This window comes from Tachypleus tridentatus, chromosome 7, assembly GCF_004210375.1.
Source record: "Tachypleus tridentatus isolate NWPU-2018 chromosome 7, ASM421037v1, whole genome shotgun sequence".
NCBI classification, from domain to species: Eukaryota; Metazoa; Arthropoda; class Merostomata; order Xiphosura; family Limulidae; genus Tachypleus; species Tachypleus tridentatus.
Window position 1 is genome coordinate 49067956 of NC_134831.1, and position 24503 is coordinate 49092458.

General features: G+C 33.5%; 1 protein-coding gene across 17 annotated transcripts in view; it reads right to left on the reverse strand.

Moving 5' to 3' along the window:
* Positions 1-24503, reverse strand: part of BORCS6 (BLOC-1 related complex subunit 6) — an 80609-nt gene that overhangs the window by 10286 nt on the left and 45820 nt on the right. For 4 of the 17 annotated variants that reach the window (XM_076511522.1, XM_076511518.1, XM_076511516.1 and 1 more), the window contains 3 exons: positions 23300-23457; positions 17725-17808; positions 2073-2149 (listed from right to left, as the gene is read on the reverse strand). In XM_076511522.1, coding sequence (XP_076367637.1) covers positions 2073-2149; positions 17725-17808; positions 23300-23457 — 319 coding nt within the window. Of the gene's footprint in view, positions 1-53; positions 113-2008; positions 2150-4783; positions 4868-4906; positions 5333-11383; positions 11491-14236; positions 14307-17724; positions 17809-23299; positions 23458-24503 lie in introns of those variants that run through there. The other 13 variants (XR_013030753.1, XR_013030751.1, XR_013030750.1 and 10 more) reach the window with 10 other exon arrangements.

Sequence of the window (24503 nt, forward strand, 5' to 3'; positions counted from 1 at the left end):
TCAGTTTATGATCGTGTCATTTTTTTATTATCAGAAGGAGGTCTTTGACTTACATGAATTCTACCCTGGATCAAGTGGGCAGGTCTCTCTCAGTGGATGTAGATTCCAGCGACTGAGGATGAGAAAGAATAATCATTCGACATCTAGGAACTGAAGAAGATATATTTTGGAATTTGAATGATAATGTGATCAATTCCTAACAATTTAGTGTAGAACATCTTGCCTGTGAAATAAAACTTGGTATCAACATTATTCATGTTTTTCTTCATTTCAAAAATTTATGTTGTGATCTGCATAAATGAGCAGCTTTTCAAACACAGCATGGGAAACAGCCTCAATCAATGGGAGACAGACAGTTCACAATATATAAAAGATAGAGCGGTGGAAAAACTTATTGCATCACCCAATTTTTTCATCCATTTTTTTCAAATCACTGGCTAAAGATGAACTGATATTCATTCAGGAGAAATAAATATTATACCATGTTCCCCCTATTCAGTACATAACTGTTAATAACCCATCACAATACCATTTATTTCTTAAATTCCTTATAAGATCTAATGCACGTAGATGAAAATGTGTTTCATGAATGGTGCAATACTGTCTAAGTATTATATTAGCAGCTCTCTATTTTGTCTTCGTACTGTATTAGCCATTTCATGGTCATAAATAGAGGTTCTTACTGAGAGTCAGTTTGAAAGTCTGTTTGCTACAAGAGTTGTAAGTTTATTCTATGGAAAAAAACAAACAGTCATTGTTTCTTTGAGCTGTGAGGGGAAAAGTAAATTGCTAAGTACAGGGATATAGAAAGACTCAGCTGCAAGAAAACCAAAAGTGAAGTGGTAGGTAAAAAAACTTCCATAACAGCTGATGATCATTTTCCAAAATGGAGGAGCCTGCTGCTGCACGCACCATCAAGTCTTGCCTTTATTCAACCAGTCTCCCAGCAAGATAGCCAAAATGAAACCACCTCCTCACTAATAAGATAAGACAGATGATGCTCAATTAGGCCAAAGAGCATGTTAACTAAACTGAAGCAGAGTTCTTTTTTTCAGACAAATCCAAGTCCAACATGCACAAGTCTGATGGAGAGCACTTTGTATAACGCAAGTTTTGATAAGAGTTCCATCCAGCATGTTTTTGTTCTATGCTACAGGGCTAAGGTTGATAACATTCATGCATTCTATGCAATAGAAGTGAAATAAAGAAGAAAGTTCACTACCTGTAAGAAAAATACATCTAAGTTTCATATTATTACATCAGGTGCAGTCTTCAAAGGGAGAGGATTAAGACACTGCTGGCCAGGCAACAGTCCATACCTCAAGCCTTTCAAAAACTGATGAAAGGTAATGGGTAACAAAGTGCAAGAGAAGAGACATAGAAACACCTTGAAATTGCAGGAAGTAGGAAGTCTTAATGCAAATATACTATCATAAACTCACAGCAGTCCACATTCAATCCACTGTGTACACTATGCCATAGAGATTTCACGCAGTTACGAAGGTCAGAGATTCTGTGACCACTTTTTGTCAATTACTTTAGTATTACTGTTTTTAAAGCTATGTTTCTTTACTCAAAGAATATTTTGTGTATTTCCAATATTCATTGATATCTGTTATAACATGTTTGCCACAGTTGCTTTATTAACAAAAATGGTTTGTACAATGATAACTAAAATATGAGTCAGATGACACCACACAATGTCCCTAACCATTTTACTCTATTTCTGACACTTCCTCAATACACAATTTTATAAAAAGTACAAGAGCCAAGAAAAGTGCAAAACGAAAATAGAATATGCAATAATGTTTTTTCCATCACTGTAATTCTGATATCCTTATACATAAAAGCAGGGACACTGCAGGAATTCCTAACAGCTGTGTGTGTGTGTGTGTGTGTATTTTTTACTGCTCAACAGTTTCACATTAAGCTTGCCACATTATACAATCTACCTTAAAATAACAGAAAATAATAAATATTTTCAAGCATTCAAAACACAAATTCTTACTTAGTATAATGAATACTATATACTAAAAGGTCTGTTAAAGATTACAATGTATCTGAAAGGATACATTTCTTCAGACATTTTGTACACTGGTTTCATGGAATTACTAAGTTCTTCACACTTAGCCATCAACTGGTACATGGCCTGTTAAATACATATATAATAAATAATTATGTCTTAAAACTGCTTTCTAATCTGTTAGAATTAAATTAAAAACTCTTATCAGAATTATCAGTTTACTAAGCAGCACAACAATGTGCTTCACTTGACAAGATTCAGATAACATACTTTTATACCAAAATGGATTGTTCATGAGTTTAAGTGAAACAACCTACCTGCTTAGATCAAATGTACAAAATAAATTAGTCTTAGTATATTTGAAGCTGCTGTTATCAAATCAATTAGTGATCAACTAATCAACTCTACAATGAAATAAAAATAACTGAACTCAAATAAACATATCAGCTCTACTTAAAATTCAAAAATATTAGTTGCAAACACTACTGTTCAATTGTGTTAGCCAGTTATTTGTAATTCAGAACAATATTTGCAAACACATGTACTTCAACTGCAGCAAAAGTTACTATTCATCTCTTATTTACTCAAAATTAACTTGATTCATTCATATAAAAGAATCACACTTTCATTAAAATTATGTTCATAGACAGTAAAGATTTCAATGAAAAAGTTAACTGTTTACTGTGTCATTAATGTCAGGCCCTAGCCAAGCATAAAAAGCAGCACATGGAGAAAGAGAACAATAAAATATAACAGAAAACAATGATTTACATTGCAGCAGAACTATAACTTCAATTGGCACCAAATATTATTCAGGGAGGTTCATGCATTCCTTTTTACTCCTTCTCATCGAGTCATATGTGTTAATGTGCTTATATGAATTAGTTATGATGAAAAGGTACAATGTTGGTTATTTTTTTGCTCAATGCTTGCCTTGCATCTTATCTTGTATTTGTTGTCTTCTCTACTCTGTTTAGATAGAAATAGACATGATAAATAGGTTGGCCTGGAATATTTTCTTATACATTAATGAACAAACCTACTATAAATTTGTCATTTTTATTCCTCCTTGGTTTTTGCATTTGGACCTATCAAATATGGTTTAATCAACTGAGAATAATTTGGGATGTGTCAAGAACTTTTTACACTTTTAAAATGCATACATTTCATAGCTTCAGTGACAGCTAAATAATAGGTGTCAGTAGGAATGGCCAACAAAGTTATTGAAGGGAGTTTTCCAGTTTCCTCTTTCATTATAAGGGGTGTACAAAATGTCTATGTACTTTCAATCATTAGTGGTATATTTAGGACAAAAACAGAAACATTATATATGAACTGTTAATTTTCATAAACCTATGCTCTTGTGTCATATGGGTATATCTGCTAGCATGTCTAATCATGTACATTTCCCCTCAAATATGATGATATAGTTGTTGAGGCATTTTATTTACAATGAGATCAGTGCAACACTAAATTTAATCTTTTATATTAACAATAGCTTTTATTAAAGAAACAATAAATTCTGAAATATATCAAGCACTAAACAGTGAACTGCAAATATTTATCAGATTTGAACTAAGACAATTAACAATTTCTCTGATTCAATTCCGTTCAACAGTTATTGAGTTAAATATAAGACATTTCTTTTGCATTATTGCAGCCTGTGATTTTTTTAATATTCTAATGACTTTGAAGATTACATACTACACAACATATTACTAGACTTTTCAACAATTATAATAAAATTAAGTGACAGTTTAAACACACAAGTCATAATGCATAAATACTGATGACTGATATTTTAACATAATTAAGCACATTACCAGCTTTTCTAACCAACAGCTTGTAGTTATTGTTTTTGAGCCATAAGTTTTGAGTACTTTCTCAAGATATTTCAAAGCAATCTTTAGATATAGTGCAATAATTTACTTTCACACATACGAACAGAAAAAATAATTTTTGATGTGGCAATTTTTATCAATGCTCACTGAATTAATGCAACAGACATGAAAGCACAGGTAAGTGAAATTGGAAAGGGTACAAGAAATCTATCCACATAAAAATAAACATGTAGATCTCAACTTAAAAATAGTGAAAATGGTGCACTGTATGAATATTTTTTCATTAAATTTAACTTCAAATTTTAAGATATTTTGTTTTTGTAATAATTTAAATATATGAATTATTTTTGGACACTCAAATACAAATTCCCTCTCTTTCAAAGCCTGAAACCTAAAAAATAAATTTTATGGGTGGTTGCACCAGTCAACAAAATATAGTGTCTGAGAATAAATGTCATTTTATTAGTTATTGGTGGTAGCACAGAAGTTAAAAAAGAAACAAGAAAAACTTGTGCACTTGTTGAACATTCTCTTACATGAAAATAGTGAATTTTAATTTAGATCTTAAGCAACTATTCAACACAAGAGTAATTTAAGATTAAACAGAGAGTAGTTTGCATCTACATTAACAATACACATATTCAATCACATTGTTCTTGGCCATTCCTAAGACCTGTGACCAAACAAATCAACAGTTCTTTCTCTCTCTTGTTGAGATTCAGTAGGTGTCATGATTCCTAAATGCAGATAGTGTTCTAGGAGGGTAAAGTTATAGAACTTTCATATGATGCTTACAGCATGCAAAGCATACATTTTTAGCATTCCAATGGAAAAGCTATTTTTATTATTTGTACCATATCAATAAAGCAAAATAAAGAATAACTCAAGTAATGCAAAAAAACAATGTTACCAAATAATGGGTTACCACTGTACATCAAATCATGTGAAGAAAGTAAGACAAACTGTTCCTGAAAGAAACTGGAAAACAGGGTGTCCAATACAGCTAAAGTAGAAAGGTCCCAATGAAATAAAAAAAATGACAATTTATGCAAATTTAGATCTACAATAACAATAAAAGAACTGTGTTAACAAGTATAATCAAAACAAATAGTTCAATACAGCTCCAACTGCAGAAAAATGTAGTCATGTTATGCAGCATATGACATACAAATTGATACACTGGGCAGCACTTTTGTCTAGTTAAATGACCACAAAAGTCTATGTAATATGTTACTACCACACCAGTGATAGATTTCTTTTTAAGAGCAGAACTACACAGTAGGCTATTTTTGCTTTGCTGAACTATGGGTATAAAAACCTGATTATTAGCATTATAAGACTTCAGACTTTCCACTCAACCACCTGGGTGGGAGGGTGCAGGAACAAGGCATGTCAAAGGTTTTTTTCCAAGGGTTGGTTGGTTTGGTGTTTTATAGGGTAAAGCAACTAGGTTACCTGCACCAAATATCTGGTAAAAAGTTAAAATTAAAGAAAAAGGATTAAAATCCATAAAAGAAAATTAAGGTAAAACAAACAAAGTTTAATTTTTAAAGTAAAAACATAAATAGCATTAAATCCCATTTTTATATCTAGTCTACAGCAGTAAGAGAAAAATGATAGTAATACAAGTTGTAAAGGGCTTTTTGTAGCATAATTTTAATTATCATGGCTCACCAGGATGACTAACAGATAAGTTCAAAAATAAGCATCAGTCACCTGAAGTTGGCCTTACCAGTCCCAGTTTTGAGTTATTTGGCATCACAGCCATTTTATAATTTCAAATCAAACTAGATGTACTTTGATTCTTTAAAGGGAATCACATTAAAAAAGGTCTAACATAAATTTAAAAAATTTAAATAGCATTAAAAAGAATAATGGCCATTAAAAAACTAAAAACATTTCTAAGGTGGACAGTATCACCATTGCCAATAACACTGTCTAACATTATGAATAAAACTTTGGACAAAACATGTTTAAAATGGTGCCATTGTTGAGAGTCCTAACTATGGCAAGACAATAGAATGTGGCTTAATGTGACCTGAGTGTTACACAGACAACACACTGGTGCATCAGTCTTAGATAAACTACAACAATGAGTTAAAAAACTGGGATCAATGCTTAGTCTAGTAAGAAAAACTTCCTCTTTCTGATCCTCAGGGAAGCAAGATGATCAAAGTTCAATAGAGGGTCTTATTTGGACAAGCTTATTTTCATGTTGCTCACTCCAAGTTGACTGCCAATATAGGATCGTAGTCCATGTATGGAACAGGCACAGCAGTGATAGTGCCAGACAAACAGATTTAGCTGCAGTTTCGGTGAGCTTGTACCTGTAAATACCAACATGGCATGGTGTTTAGAAAAACTAGATGTTAAAGAGAAATGGGCCAGTCAATATTGGTAAGAACGAATGTAAAGAGATTCCAGGGCCAGTATAGAACTAAGCAAGTTAGTATAAATAGAGCAATTTGAGTACAACTTAGCTTCTATGTGATCCAGAGCAAGAGAAATGGCATACAATTCAGCAGTGAACACAGAAGCTGTAGAGGGGATTTTGCATGCAACCACTGAACCACAACAAACCATGGCAGAGCCCACACAATCTCCTGATTTCAAATGATCTGTCACATTTGGGGACTGTAATAAGCCATGGTGGGATAGGCTGCCCAGTGGATACAGCAATGTTATCCAAGGACAGATCTAATTCATCCAACTGCTCCTGGATACAAAGGCAAAGACAAGCAATGACAGATAATCTGTTCTGAAAAAGCATGGCCCACCAACAAAAGAAAACACAACCCCAGGTGGGATGCTTTGGTGAGGCACGAAGTTTCAAAGCATACAATAAAAACAGTTGGAAATAGTGGAGGTGCAAATGAGGTTCATGAGACTCTGTATATAACCTCTGAACTGGAGAAGTGCAGAATGCCCTAGTGCACAGCCAAAGTCCTTGATGATGAATAAAGTCCAGCATCTTTAAGGCTGAGGGTCTGGCAGAGCCATAGACCAGTGATCCATAGTTGAGTTTTGATCAAATAAGAGCACGATATATTTTCAGCATAGAACATCGATCCGCTCCCTTAGTGGTGGAAAAGAGGATATAGAGGATGTTCAGTGCTTTTGCACATTTGATCCATAACTTCTTGATGTGGGGTATTAAGGTCAGCTTACGGTCAAAGACAAGTATCAAAAACTTTGTCTCAGGGACCACACGTAACACAACTTCACCAATACGGAGTTCAGGATAAGGGTGAATACCCTTTTGGCAGCAAAAGTGCATGCAAATGGTTTTTGAGAGAGAGAAGTTAAAACTGTTTGCTGTGGTCCACTTCAGTAAATGATTGAGGGCAGTCTGTAGCTGCCACTCAATGTATCTCATGTTAGATGACTGACATGAGATGTGAAAGTCATCAACATAGAGCCTGTTTACAACAGTTAGAGGGAGTCATTCAGTGATGGCATTAATCTTTATACTGAAAAGTGTGACACTCAAAACACAGCCCTGAGGAACTCAAACTCAATAAGTCGTTGAGAATTGTAAGGATGGCAAGAAAGTAAAACGTGGCTGATAGTGATTTGAGTGTTACACAAACTACACATTGATGCATCAGTTCCAGATAAAAGAAAATGATGAGTTAAAAAACTGTGACCGATGCGTAGCCTAGTGAGAACAACTTCCTCCTTCCGAACTTTACGGAAGCTAGATGGCCAAAGTCCAATTTTGGGTTTGATTTGAAAACGTTTGTTGTCACGTTGCTCACTCCAGGTGGACTGCCAGCTGGCACGGAGCCGAGCCTTGAAGACAACACCATAGTCCATGTACGGGCAGGTTTCAGAAATGTTTCTTGTAAGGAAAGACATACAAGATGGTAGGAAGCAATCAATGCTTTGATGTCATTCAGATTAGAACATAAACCTTAACAGTTCCATGGTATCAAAGTGGCCATTTTTATTTGTGTGTATGCAAATTGAGTGGAGAACCCTTCTGTTTAAAACCATATCTTTTTACTTTATTTTCTTTATTCCTGAGAGGTTTTTCAACCTCCATGGATCCTGCCCTGAGTAGACTGGGCTGGTCTGTTGTTGTTGGAAGAGGATTCCAGCAACTGAGAACATGAATGAATGATTGTTCTACATCTTGGGATGGGAAAAGAAGATGTACCTGAGGAAATGCTTGTACCCAGAGCCAAAGGAAGTGGATCTTGGGATTTATTAGAATGTACGTTAGGAACAGAAATGGTTAGCATTGACTCATCACCTTTTTTAACCATGGAGATCAAAACACTTTTCATATGGTTTGAGAACAATTCTTTTGGAGGCACAGAGATGTCTGCACTCCCACTGTAGTAGTGGAATGAAGTGCAGCAGCATACATTCGAGATGAAGTGGTGTCCAGCAACTTTCGAGCCTCAGGGTCAGTAGTGTTGTGAATCATCTTCAAATGCTGCACCTCTTTTTGCTCCCATTTAGGGCTAGAAAAAAAGTAGGATGGGTGAGAGCCATTGCAACTGATGCAATGAGGGTTCGTTTCACACTCAAATGCATCATGGTTCTTGCCACCGCAATGAGCACACATAAAGGAACCATGACATGACGTGTTTGAGTAACCAAACCACTGACACTGGAAACATCTTAAGAGGGTTTGGAATGTATGATCATACCTTACAATTAAGATAACCTGCCTCGATGGTGGCAGGTGGACTGGTGATTTTAACGTTAGAATGAGGACATTGGTCAGCATCATAATTCCATCTTTGCAGCTTGGTTGGAGAAACCAGCGAGAATCTCTGACTTGAGGATATTTTTCTTTGAAAGGATGCTCTTTAAATTATGCAAATAACTTCCCTCTCTTAGAAGCTCATCAACTTGATGATATTTACAAAATTCTGACTATTTCTGAAATCATAATGATGTGTATTTCCCACAATATCGGAGGGACACTTAAAATATTTGTATAATAACTCTGCATGTTGTAATGTAGCACAGTAAAGTAAAGAGGAAACTCCTTTACACCATAGGTATTTCCTCTTACAAACCAATTTTATACAATATGTACACCATAAACCATAGATCCTGCAAGTGTTCAAAATCTGTTTCATCTAAATGTGATTCATTCTTGATATATTCAGTTTTGTATTGTCCTTAAATAGCTTTAACACCATAAACCATAGATCCTGCAAGTGTTCAAAATCTGTTTCATCTAAATGTGATTCATTCTTGATATATTCAGTTTTGTATTGTCCTTAAATAGCTTTAATGATGTGTATTTCCCACAATATCGGAGGGACACTTAAAATATTTGTATAATAACTCTGCATGTTGTACGTAGCACAGTAAAGTAAAGAGGAAACTCCTTTACACCATAGGTATTTCCCTCTTACAAACCAATTTTATACAATATGTACACCATAAACCATAGATCCTGCAAGTGTTCAAAATCTGTTTCATCTAAATGTGATTCATTCTTGATATATTCAGTTTTGTATTGTCCTTAAATAGCTTTAACTTTAACAAGAATCATACCACAAGTGAAACATTTTTCATGTGACTGGGTGTGTTTTTCACAGCACCTGTATCAATAAACTCTAGGGGTGTTCAAGCATCCACAGTATTCCTAAAGTTGGCCCCTACAAATCAGACTAATGATACTACCATGAGTTGCAGACCTGTGTCTGCTGGTATCTTTACAAGTGTACTGAAAGCCAGCTATTACAAAAAAAGGGTCTGCAGAACTTTAGATTTAGAAAGGCAATCTCACTTTCCAAAGCATTTAATGATGCAATCATAATGTAATGTGATTTTACGTTAAAAATAAAAGAACATTTTTCAACTTAAAAAGTTCTATATTCATTTGCATGACCTCTAAAGCACAAAATCATTAGAATGAAAAATATGAAATATAAGTCAAGAATACATTTTGTTCTAGAATGACTGTAGATTGTAAGGGAGAAAATTACAATTATTTATTGTAACAGTTTCAGACATCTGCATTTTTCATTACTTTCATTTAATTTTAGTGATTTAATTATTTGAACCATGTTTAACTGATATAGGAAAACAATAAATTACATACTGAAAATAAGGTAAAACTTTAGGTAAACAAACCATAAAATTACCCAATATGACAACAGTACACTGTAGCTTATTTAATTTTTTGCACTCAAGTTTTCTTTCCTAACCTAATAAGCTTATAATTTTTACATTTAAATTTGTTTTGTTAATGAATACATAAATAAAAAATACACAAACACCAAGACATTTAACATTTACTTCAGCTTTAAGGATTTTTATAACTGGGTGCCTGATTTTGTAAGTTATTTCTGTCAAACGTTCATCCAAATGACAGTTCACATACTTTTCAAATATGTATTTTAGAACACAAAAATGCATAAGACACTAAACTAAAATATCCTAAACATGCTATAATTCAACTAGCTTTCTAACTAAGCTATAAATAGATTCAATGCACTGAATTCAACCCATACAAATCCAGAATCTACTTGCAAAATAGTGTCTTGAATCAGGAAAAACAGACATTTATCATATCACATAGTTCAAAAATGGCCTTGCTGGATATACAAGACTGATTAATGTAAGCATTATTACTTAATCTATAAGGTGATTTAATATTTAATAATTATTAACTTTTCATAACAAAATATTTAAAAGTAATTATTTTAAAGGCAACAGTTATGATGGGTTTGGTGTGTAACTCTGTACAAAAAGCACATTTTGCTTGCATTTACACTGTTGTCTAGGCTTTACCAATATTGTTGATGTCACACTATTTGAATCTTCTGTGGTTTTTTGTTACATTAAATGAGTATTTTTATATTGTAGCATTGCTTACTCATTTAGTTTATAGAAAGTTCAAAGCCTCAGCAACCATATATGTGGCTCGTGAGTACAAGTTAAGAAGCAGAGAAGTCAAGTGAGAGATAATTAGATCTAGGCTGGGTGATTTGGCAGTTTAGCCATGTTGAGTGATTTATAAAGAAGTGAAGGTAAAAAGTTCAGTCAAAAAATGTTAGAAAACATGAAATTATAAGAGATAAGAAGAAGAATTTTCCTGGTCAAATGGTGTTTGAAAGTTATTAAACCTGTTTGTGTGAACCTTGATGAAAAGGAGACAATTATTTAAAGTTCAGATACAACTGTGATAGCCCACAAAGTAACAAAGTGAAATAAATCCCAATTTTACAAAAGAGACAGTAGAGAAAAATAATTCATCTTGTTAACTGGATTCTAAAAAGTAATTGAATCAGCCTGTGTGGATACTTGACAAAAATAATGATTTAGTTTCAGACACAACTGTGATATCCTATAGTGGAAGAAAGTTCTGTACAAAGGTTTGACTTGTTTTGAATAAAACATTTTAAAACAAGTGGACTGTGTTCTGTCCATTTATTGTTCAAATTCATCAACAAGTCACAAAAATCTACTGTAAAAAAAAAAAAAAAATCCCTTATCTCATACACTTATACATAAAATCTTGACAGGCCTATTGGCTATGAATACAAACCATGAAAACCATAGAAAAGTCTGAATAGTTGAAAAGAGCTTTTGTGGTGAGAGTGATAAATTCACTGATATCTCAGAAGATAAAGATGATGAGAAGTTCTTTGAAACCTATAAAAGGTAACAAGAAAATCTATAAATGAAAAGTAAGAGTGCAGATGTGTCATGAAACACACACAGTTATCAAATTACTATTCAAGCAATAATGTTTACATCTACACATGGCTCACGCCCATACAATAACAACTCTCCTAACTGAGCCATCCATTTCTATAATCACTGTTTGTCTCTCTCATATATTCATTTCATGACTTTGGCTGTAATGACAAGTTATAACCTCTCTCTCTCTCTTCATGTGAATGACCTATGAGTTAACTGTTTCAAACTCTGTACTACGATCTTGAGAGAAAATGATTGAGTTCCCTGAACAGTAGTTGCCTGGCTATAGCCCTATCTCATGTAGTAATACTGCCCAAACTGTAAGGTGTTTGGTTTAACTGCTCCTGTTGCTATTCTCATGATGCATTCAACACTTTCAGTAACTTGGTAATTACTTTGTTGTTAAAGCACAAAAGTGGGTGCTACACTCCATTCTGCTCATTACTTTACTCTCAAACTGATAAGCTTCTTTTGCTGTACTTTCTTGGAATGCAGAATACCTGAGAAAGGTAAGACACTTCATTCTCTCAGAATGTCAAATAAGTGTACACATTTTCATTCTGGAGCCCATCACAACAATCACAAAAGTGATAGAGTTCTTATTTGTATCTCGTCTTTCATCCGTCAACATAAGGAGACAGGTAGTTGTGTAAGATCTGACTGTCTACAAACAGCAGGCTCTACCTGGTTTGATGGATATTTTGGTATCTATAGATCACTTTTGCAAGTTTCGTACAGATCTTCCACTACTTTCATGGGTATTTGTGAAATGCTTGATACAATCATATTGCCATAATATATGGTGTTACTCCAGGGTTTTCCAATACATTGACCAGTTCAACTTTGTAAATACAGAAAAAGGACAGAACTAAGTGAAGATTCTTGCAGCAAGCCAGAACTGATTTCAAAATTTTCATATCTCCACTTGCCAAATATTAAATAACAGTACATTATGTCAAACCTTGTAATAATGCCCAATTTAACTTGACTAGCATATAACTTAAAAGTATTTCTGTGCTCACATTCTTCTGCTGGTTTTTTTTCTGATCATCCAATTTATAAGTGTAGACTCTGTTCCATCTTTTACTACTCTCTCTCAGATCTGAAATACTTAAAATACAGTTTAGAAACAACTTTTCATAATGATCTTTTTTTACAGTATTAAGATTAACCCCAATATTCAAAACTGAATTCTTAATACCATAAATGCATTATAAATGAGGTACTTCTGCATTAATAATGATGTTTAGAATATATGTTTATACGTCAGTGCATAATTCGGGTAAAATGGTAATATTCATATTTCTGAAAACAGATCCTTTCTTAACATTCATTTGTTGTGAACCTCTTAGACATTCTCATTCCAACTTTGGTAGATAGACAATCTCTCATTTAAATTGCAAATAAATCTTTCTTCCTGTTACCTTTTTGCTTAGCTTGAGAAGTACATTATGCATTGTTATTAGTCTATATCCATTTAGTGAGAAATTGTTTTTGATGAGTTTGAACAACGATGAAACTGAGCAGTCTCTCAGGAGCTTTTATACTTTCCTATACATCACTGATAAATTATTTTTTCAAACATTCCTTTTTCTTACATGGAAAGAACCATTATTTTAGAGTATCTCACACTATCTGAGCCTGGTACAAAACTTCTCTTTGTTACTTGAAGAATTCCCTCCTATGGCCTGTCGCTTATTACCATGGCTCAGCTTTTTGTTGAACTCCATTATTTACTTCCTCCTATGTCCATTTTTTTTCATTAAGTGGATGGGACTGCCTAAATAGATGAACATGCTCCTTAGTGCTCTCAATGTTGTTATACTACTTCAATAATAAAGGAATTGTGTGGGCAAAGAAGTTACAACATGCAAAATATCAAACATAGCAATAATTAAAAACACACCAGGTTAAAATAATTTTATAGGTTAACACCATGAGTGACAGTAGGAAGAAGTATTTGCTCCACACCCCTACATTTCTCAAAAACTACACATATGATAATGTTAACATTGTAGTTAAACGTGTTTAGTAATTTTTACTAAAATTGTAAATTTGTGTTTAAACATACATAACATGTTATTTTAATCCTTTGACTTGCATTGTAAAAGCTAATCCCCTACATACTCAAATATTTCTTATATAGTTAACATTTTATTTATTTTTTATTACTTTTTTTAAGACATCTTGAAAGTTTGTTGGCAATTTTAGGTTTGTTTCAAAGTGTTAAATTAATTATGTCAAAAAAAATTACTTTAAAACAGTGATTGTTTCCAAGTAAGAATCGAATTAGGCAAGTAATATGATAATTATAGTTTGTATTTTTCAAGATGAGAAATTACACAATGTTGCAAAAACATTTGCCACTTTGTTGCATAAAATTGGAATCTCATTAGAAAGAAATGGTTCTATTTATATAAGACAATTGTTAAACATTTTTTGGTCAAGTATAAGAGAGTAAAAATTTTCAAAAAATGACTGGAAAATACAAGATACACTTAAACAAAAAAAAATGATGATTAAATTCACGTAAAAACTTGGAACAACTGCCCACAAAGTATGCATCTTATGCTTTACCAAAGTAATGCCAAATATTTGCAACAAAGTACCTGCCATAATGCATCAAATACCTTCTCAATAGTCTTCAGCTCTATGGAATGTTCACGCAGTCACACTAGCTTGGAAACACTGCACAAACAACCTTTGCAAAGCTTGGAATAAGGGTTTCAGAGAACTGGTTGGCTACAAGTATCGATCAGTTTTGAAGGCTACAGAAAGTTTAATAAAAAATGAGCCAGTAGCATCAACCCTATTCTTGATGCCGAGAAACCCACTTGAAATAAAATTGTATCTTAGAATGGCTGATATGGGTATTAACACTTTTATTGATAAGCAGAGAACAACATTTTGACCTTCTTAGATCATCTTCAGGTTAACAAAGACAAAGTTCGCAACTGACCGTTGCCAGGCATGTCTTCAAGATGAGAATATAAACAGGTATGGGATTGTAGGGAGCATTGCAGTTGGATGTTAATTTATTAATTAGTATAAGAATAAAGGTGTTCCTTTATACTGAGTTAATTTTGGTTTTAGTTGTTGTATAAGTAGGGTTTCTTTGATTTTGCATTTGTTCATATGTTTCCCTACTTTGTATCTTGGCGTTTTTTTATATATGTTGTGTTTATTGAATTTGCAGTGTTCAAAAACGTGTGAAGGTGTTTGTGTTCTTTGAATCTAGTTTCCATTTTCTGCTTGTTTCTCCAATACAAAACTTGTGGTGGCAGTTGTTGCACTGTATTTTACAAATTATTTTGGCTTTGTGTTTGTCAGGGTAGTTTTTACATAGTATGGAAATTGAAGTCATAGGTCACAATATAAAACCTAAACCACACTTTTTTCTTGAATCAGTGAGACAAAAAAATATACAGCAACCATCACTAAAGATTCTCCCTTCTTGTCACTTGGGAGAATTTCATCCCCAATAAAACTCTGATAAACATTTCTTTCTGGCATACATTTCTGGATAATTTACCTCAAATTGTTTATATGTGATCATTATTGTTCAGTAGTATATATTTTGGACCATTAATATCATTACAAAAAGGCCTTTGGTGAGTGGCTATCAACAGCAAAAAGCATAAGTACAGATGAGTAAGTAGTGAATTTAATTTATTATGAATATTTGTCATTCACACTTAAACAATTTTAATGCAAACATTAAAAATTTATTAGGATAAGAACATTGAGATATTTAGTACCATAACATGCTACTTCATATGACATTTCTAATTCATTACTGTTAAACTTTCTATATGCTGCTTTGTTCATAAAAAGATATCCAGCTGTGCTAAATGGTTTTTAGTATATCATGAAATAATCTAAATGTAACTGCAAACAATAAAACTAAATGTACCCATATTTGAAATGTACAGGGTGTTTGAAAAGTCACTGTGCACTTATATATTTATTAACAGACAAAACTGCACAGTGACTTTCCGAACACCTTGTACTAGCTTTGGCTATAAAGTTGAATAGTGCATAACTGTGTCTGTTGCAATATGGTCAGTTAAAAACAAACAAAATTTAATTTAAATATTTTATACTTAACTTATTTTATCCTACTTTTCTGATATTTCTATAGTACATACTAGGGTATAGTAAATTAACTGAAAAAAGTATTTATTTAGGAGATTCTAGATGTTATGCAAATGAAATGAAAACTATACTTTGAAAAAGAGAAAGACATGCATTAATTTTAGCATGAAAACCACCTTTTAGTCAGACTGACTCTGTAAAGACTTCATAAATTCTCAAACAAATCTTTATTGAAACACTTCAGAGATATGGTATTTTTCTGTTCCATATATTAATAATTTTCAATAAATGCCAAACACATTTCACGAAAATACATTAAATTCGGAATTACAGTACACGTTAATTCAAATAACTTCATAAAATCTGCACTGATGCAAAGCACAAACACCATTCAAACAGGGTTAATAAGTCACATGTTAAACCCACTTCCAATAACAATAACAGTCAATGCTTATAGAGGTGTTCTGACATTTAAACATAGTTTGAGTGAGTTATATTTGGAAAAGACAAAAGACCTTAATTTCAAATAAAATCTAAAAATGTGTACATGGAAATGCTTTCATGTACTTATCACTATGCTGGTATTAGAAACAGAAATAAACTAGTTTTCTGTTGAATGATGAATAAGCTCTGCAGTTCCAGTTATAAAAGTATTATAACTGCAACACTCATTCTCACTATTCAGTCATATCAATCATGAAAAGTGGTAGGTGCTGCTGACTAGTTCTCTCCCTCCTATCAATAGTTCTACATAAGGGATGGTGACATTTGAACCTCAGGAGTATCTGACCTGCTTATGTGTCAAATAAGGTACCATTTAGGCTGGGAAACCCAAATACAGTGTGTTTAGTAAGCTTCTTATTAAAAACTGAAATATTATCTCTGCCTCTTTGGTTAAAGAATATAATATTTGGCATACCATTAGTATAATAAAACTACAAACATTAACAGTTATGTAGCAAGTTCTTCTGTTAGATTATATACAGTTTTATTATAAATTTTAACTATATGTATAAAAGTTTGTAAAAACAATAACAAAATTTACATCTACATTTCTCAGAGCTTTCTTCAAGAGGAATTTATGATGCAATACAGATTCATTCTTTTGGGAAAGTAAATAAATTTTGTTTCTTATGCATATTTAGTAATCTCCTTTTAGGTATTGCTTGATTAGTATTTTGACTTCTGTATATTTTTATGTTCAACTTTTCTTCTTGATAAATTCCCATACATTGAAATATACTAAAAACTGATTCTCAAAGTCATTTTCCAACATGTTCAACTTCAAGGCCTTGCAAATTATTATGATGGTAAAGGTAAGGAATTTTATTATGAATGTGAGGGTCTTCTATTTGAACAGTCTTTCTGAGCTGAAGAACACTTTAATTTGGGCATTTTCAAAACTAAAATGTGCTGCACATAAAACATGCAGGTTATTAGAGAATTGTAGTCAATGTTTCCAACTTGGCAAAATTTAGTGATGGTACATCAATGTTTCTTTAACAACTAAGAAAATGTAATGGGAAATTTCAGCCAGTGATTATGATTTCTGTTTGCCAGTAATACCTAGCATGGTACATACATATCTAATGTTATTTTATTACTCATCACAAACTCTACCAACCTCCCCTTAAATCTACTGTATCATTTCACCTATTATATATACAGCTATATGGTTGGAAAAACTTTAAAAGCAAAGCTGCTTATCATGGCACAAAACACCATCATTTCATGCAAGTTGCAAGTCAATCATTACCTCAACATTTGAGTATCAACACAATACATGCACAACTTTTCATCTTTATATTGTAGATTTATGTAGTGCATAAACAACATAGACTGAAAAAGACAGATTACATGAACAATGCTTTGACCATGTACTCATTTTAATTTGGTTAAAGAAAATGGTCAAGATAAGAAACAGTGGTATTTCATATCAAATAACAATAACTACTGTTAGGCACATAAAAGAATACAGTAGGCTTATGTTGAATATTCTTAGAATTAAGAATATACAAAACTTAAACATGTTTCTAGGCTAAGCATAGTATGATCTTATCTCCAGATAGATTTTGGCAGAATTTTACAAACCTTTGTATTGGAATCCACAGCATCACACGTTTTGCAAACTGCCTTTTCATAGTTTTCCATACAGTCTACCGTTAAAGAGGATATCTGCAGACAATAAAAACATAAATAATATCACACTTTAAATTAATTGGAAAACCACATAAAACATTACTCAAAAGTTTAACTGATCATAACTGTTTTGTGACCCAAACATTTTACAATTTCTTTTCAAACCATACATACAACAAACATATCCATTCCCATACTTATAGATTTAGTTATGGTTACTACTGTTAACACAATAGCTCAATATTAATCTTTTATTCCAAACTGGATTTCAAACTTCCTAAATTCCAAAAAAAAATTAATTTTAAAATACACAGAGTTCTGTATTACTTAGAGAAGAATACATTCCCTTGTATAACTTTGGGATGTGCTCTCTGATAATATGGTGATGGTTTAATATAACTAGTGTTTGTGAGTTACTTTGTTTTTGTTAAGAATATTGGCCCTATCAGTTTGCATGTCAAAGGTTAACAATTTCCAACATTGAAAATATATTTCAAATAAATACATCTTTTAGTGTATTATTTTTTTAAATTTGTGTTGCCCTCTACATGCACAACTTTTTGTTTGTCACTAGTTCTGAGCTCCCACATAAACTCATATGTTTCTATATGACACTGCCTTGCAGTAGAATGCAACAACCATCCACTTATAGGAATGTGACATACTTTTCTAGTGCTGCTACATTAATTGTTTGGGTTAGTCAAAAATGACATGTTCTGAAAGTGTGGAAGAGGTAAGTATGTATCAGAAATACATTTTCAGTGTTGGAAAATGTTAACTTCCAATATGACATCTTACCTACACTTGCACATTAGGTACATCCCAAACTAAAATGGTGGAAGCAAAAATTACCTAGATGAACTTCTTTCACAAAGAACCCAAAGGGAATGCATGGGCAGTGATATCCTATAACATGGAAAAGTATACAGACACACCTAAGGGAGACTGCATTCCTTTTGTATCAGGGTATACTCATCACCCATACTGAATTGTGTCATCAAGTCAAGTAGAAAATGAGTACAATCCAAAATTTGACTGTGGAAGGTGGATACATCAAAATGTAGTGATGTGGTTAGGACATGTCAGATTGGTCAACTCCAGTCTAAAACCAGGCACCATTGGATATATTTTATACTGTCCACAGTAAGAGGAGGAGCTCTACCAACAACATAAATGACAATTTATGTTCACAGTTCCTGAACCTAATCAACACCAGATAACATAAGAACTGACATCCAAGCAGTGTTAACACATGAGGAAAGCCAGCCTGAGGTGAGACTATACTTGGTGGATCATCTCATGTCAAAAATCAGGTAGCACTGGGAATTGTTTATCTTTTCTACAGTAGGATGAAGGTTTACACCATTTCAACTAATAGAAAACAATCATATTTTGTACTGAGTGAATTAGTCATGCACAGGAGGAAGCTTCTCCGAAATCCACTACCGAAGTAACTAGGAAAAGATAACTGGTAAGGGCTTCTATGCTCCACTAGAAGGAGGAAGGAAATGAAAGAGAATTGGGAAGCCCAGAGGGATGCAACACTAAGACAGTGAAAGGGGTGACTATGAAATCCTACTTTAAAAAGCATACCACTCCCAATTCATTCAAATTGGAATGGAAGGAAGGACAGTTACCCAGAGACTACTTTTCTTATCATAGACAAGTATGAATGATCTGATTCAGACCTTATTTTGCAACTAATATGCTGTGAGGATAGCTCTATCAGTCTTCTGGAACACCCCACCTTACCTATGAGCACTATCAGATCCAAATGGCATAACTTATACACAAGTATACCCTAGCAGGCACCTCATGCCATCTAGTGAAATACTATGATAATGCTATTGGAAAAGCAAGACAGAAAAGAAAAACTTGTCCAATCAGAAACAATAAGATGTATGTAGATTGGCAACAAGAGAAAATGTGCAACCCGAAGAAGATAATGCGAGATGAAATTATGCAGGGTTATATACATGCCAACCTGCATGACCTCCTCCAATGGACAATGAGAATGAGCAGCCAAGAGAGAAATGTGTTGGATTTGGGAAGTTACATGGAAAAAATCTATATGAACCTATATCTAATACAGCATAGGCTAAATACTTAAGCTACCATAGCCTTTCAGTGAGAGTAATGGAAGAAGTATTGTGGTTAGATGAGGAATTTGAAAGAAAAAATAGACAACATCAACCTCAAAAAAGAGCAGTGCAAATCAAATAATGTCAAACTACCAGTAAGGGACAGAGAGAATGATTAGGACCAAAACAAGTATAACAGTAAGAATGGATGAACGGAAAATAAGAGTGAATGTGCCATCCCCTTCACACACCACAAACATTGTAGGTGGAGCAGTATGATCCAGATAAAGAAGAATATTATAGAACAGTTGAAAGAATATGAAAAGCAGCAACTAAATCCACAATGGATTTTTAACAGTCACAAGTAAAGCATAGCAAGAAATAGGTTTAAAATGAAAGGTTATACAAGGAACAATAGGTAAAAGTGTCAAAGGGAGAAAAGGTAAGAGAAAGAAGAACAACATTCAGGTCTCAATCAGGAAGGGCAGCAGGGTAACAAGGAAGAAGTTAGCAAAAAGGAAATAAAAAAGAAAAAAATAGGAAATAAGAATATACGAAGATAACAGGAAATTTGAAAATATCAGAAAATGCTGCCCTGTAGCCTGTAATAGCCAATAGCAATAAACCTTGGATGAATAATGGTAAAAAAAATTCAGAAAAATGGAAGGATGTGAAAGGGAGAAAGTATGATACAGAGATCATTACAGAATATGTGCCATTTTTGTTGGATGACAAGAAGAGAGTGAAAGAAGAACAGAACAAGAAAGAAGGAAGTCTTCCAGATGGAAGAGAGATTAGTGGCACTGAAGGAATAGGGAGCATGCCAGAGGTAGAAGACAATGATGAGAAGATTGGAAAAGATTCAAGAGAGGAAGCCACAACTGTGCTGACCAATATAGAACTACTAGGAAAACTTATCACAGTGTCTTGAATGAGGGAAAGCATAAGAATAAAAGACTAATAAGCAGTTAAACACAGAGAAAGAAAATGGTACAGTACTGACTTAATGCATCAACTATAGCTAAAGCTGATGGATGAAGAACAACAAATCAAAAAAGAAAATGGTGTTGAGATAGGTAGTAAATAATGTACCTATAAACGAAGTGCCCAGACAAGAGCACAGCCACTTGAACACTAGAAGACTGAACAATCATTCTGTAAGAAATATCTTGTTGGACCCAGCGAGACCATTTGTGACAAGATTCAGGACACCCAGAATATGACTAGCTACTAGACATACAGTAAAGAACAGGCTTTGAGTGTGGAAAAAATAGAGAGTGAAACTGATTGCCCCCCTAGCAATTGATATACAGGAAAACTATAAAGTTATAATAAAATCATACAATGCTCGATGTACCATTAAAATTTCTATAAACTTGGTATGAAGGACTGATTCACCATAGACCCGTTAACCTAAAATCTTTTCAAAATGAAGAAAACACTCCTGAACTAACAAGAGCATACCTGTAAATACGTGGAGATACAGACAAGAGATGGTGCAGGTTTTGTTGAGCCATCAGGAGATGTCAATGAACAAGAAAGGAGAAAGGTGAGTGATGGAAGACAAGGGATCCTAAGCAAAGTTCCACTAATCATTCAGAATTCATTGAAGATAATACATATGAGCAGGAACCTAGGAGACAAGGGATTCAAAAGAAGCAGAAGTACTCTAAAGAGAAAGAAACTCCCACACAATGAGAGGAGAGGATATAGGATGGAAAGTTAATTACTCCATGTCCCTCAAATGAAGACAAGGCTGAATTTTGCTAAGATGTGATTTTAAAAATACACCCAAATGAATAAAATACTGAGGATGGGTGAGATGCGACTTTTCCATCTTGATCATCTAGCTCAGACACACTGAATTCTGCTGGAGAAGGAAAGTATAGTCATAGGAGGCTTGTTGGGACAGAGTCAAATCAAGCCAGTTATTTATATAATGGAGAAATGTCAGTCTCAAGAGATGAATATGTCAAGCAAAAGCTTTGACTACCTGGCAAACTTAGCAGGCCAAAAGGGAGAGTGCAGAAATGAGGTGTCAAAAATCTATACTGGATGCCAATCCCATATTTTCTTGGGAACTATAAACAGATATGAATAAAATCTCAAAGAAAAATGAAAAATAAATTCAACAACACTAATACGTCCAACACTGTCCCAGACAGATGCTGACAACAAACAATAACCCTTAGAGAAAAGAAAGATGTGGAAGTGGGACATAAAGGAGAAGGAAAGAAAAAATTGACAAGTGAAGCCCTCTGACAGTACTTAAAGGTTAATTGGTTGGTTTTGCATTTTATGGCACAAAGCAACTAGGCTACCTGTGCCAAACATCTGATAAAAAGTTAAAATTAAAATAATTACAATTCATAAAAAGGAATCAAGGTAAAACAAAATAAAGTTTCATTTTTGAATTAAAACATAAATAGCATTAAATCAAATTTCTATATATCTAGCTTACAGCAGTAAGAGAGAAATTACAGTAATACAAGTTGTAATGGACTTTATGTAGCATAATTGTAATTATCATAACTCGCCAGGAAGACTAACAGGTAAGTCCAAAAACCACCATTGCTCACTTGAAGTTGGCCTTTCCAGTCCTGGTTTTGAGGTATTGACATACAGCCATTTTCTAATTTCATACCAAACTAGTTGTACTTTAATTCTTAAAAAGGCAGCATATAAAAAACTGTCTAATTTATAAATTATAAATTTAAATTGGATTAAAAAGGATAATGGCCTTTAAAAAAACTAAAAAAACATTTGTAAGGTGGACAATGTCTAACGTTATGGATAAACCTTGGGACAAAACATGTTTAAAATGGTGCCATTGTTGAGTCATAACAATGATAAGACAGTGAAATTGGCTTATTGTGACTAAAATGTCACACAGACAACACAGTGATGCATCAGTCCCAGATAAAAGAAAGCAATGAGTTAAAAAACTGTGACCAATGTGTAGGCCAGTTAGTACAACTTCCTCCTTCCAATCCTTGTGGAAGGAAAACGGCCAAAGTCCAACAGAGAATTTTATTTGGAAAAGCTTTATAGATAAGTACATGTGGCTTCATTCTTATTTAAAGGTGTTATATTCATGATCTTATTACACTAAAATGTTCTCTTTATAATGAACTATTTATATATTTTAGAAATTGGTAAACCAGGTAACCACCACTTGATCATACAGTCAACAAAACTATTTTTTTTTTAATTCCAATATTACAAATGTATCAGTTCATTATACACATAAACAGTATTTTATGGTAAAATAACTATTCATCACACTACTGATTAACAAAGGTGTAAAACAATTCAAATACACATGCTCTCTTCAACTCTGAAATACCTTATACATTAAAATCTTGACCAACAGACTTAAACAGAAGGCATATTTCCACAGTGAACTATTACAACAAAATCCTGTATGTTAACTAAATCTATCATACACTATGAAGGGTGCCACTGAGATTTTCCAACATATTGTCTAGACAGGAAGCTACTTTCTGTGCCTGAATTTCCAGATCTGCAAGGGCTCCAGGATCTAGCAGGGGAACTTGAGGGGTCAAAGCCTGCCGATACAAACTTGGAGTTGATGATCTGGACCCTGAAAAAGATGGCATATCTAAAGAGAACAATATATATAGTAAGCTCAGGTTAATTCAGAAGCATTGCTAGGCACTGGCACATAGGGCTTGTACCTGAAACCTACAATTGGTATCTTGAATAATCCAACAGCCATGAATGATATCATCATGAAACACCAAAAATTACAATTTTTATATACTGAAAATATATTTTCAATAGGTACTGCTATAGCCATTCTTGTTCAGTGCTGCCCTCTATGTACAAAATATTTTTTCATGCCACACACCTGTGACTTACACCCACAAAGCCCCACATTTATTATGGTTCAACTACATTTTGCATATAAATTATGATGAAACACATCCTCCTGATGCATGCATTTCCCTCTATTCAATTCTACTGAATTATCACTTCAAGTATAAGCAGTAAAGAAATCACAGGTTTTCAGTGAAGAGGACAGTTGGGAAGCATGAAAGGAGGTAAGTACCTTTCATAATTATATTTTCTGTACAGGAAAATCATAACTTCCAATACAATGCATTACCTCTACTCATATATAAAGCTACTTCACCCAGTGTAAAAAAGAGGTGTCACAGACACTTGCAAAAAATGGAGAAGCACAACAAAAAGGAACAGAAAATGATGAATTGGAATCCACATCATATATCATAATCTCAAACCCACTGAAGAAAATTTAGATAAATCATATACAGACACTAATGTAGGAAAAAGCAAAAATGGATATGCTCCAAGGTGTAGAGTGGTTAGGACATGATGAATCATAAACAACAAGTCAAGTAGACCAAACCAAGCAGTATTAGGAATATAAACATCAATCCATGATAGGAGGAGGGTCCTCAACTTTACTAGAATGGAAGTATATATGGTGCAAACTGATCTATGAAATGAACACGTGTATCCATCTACAACTACCCAGACATACATGAACTTGACATCTAAATCATGATAGAAACAGATGTGCCTCTGTGGGATGTCACATCATATTCAAAATCAATCCAAAAGGCACCCCCCACCACATCACAGCAACCTCAGTCCATAAAAACT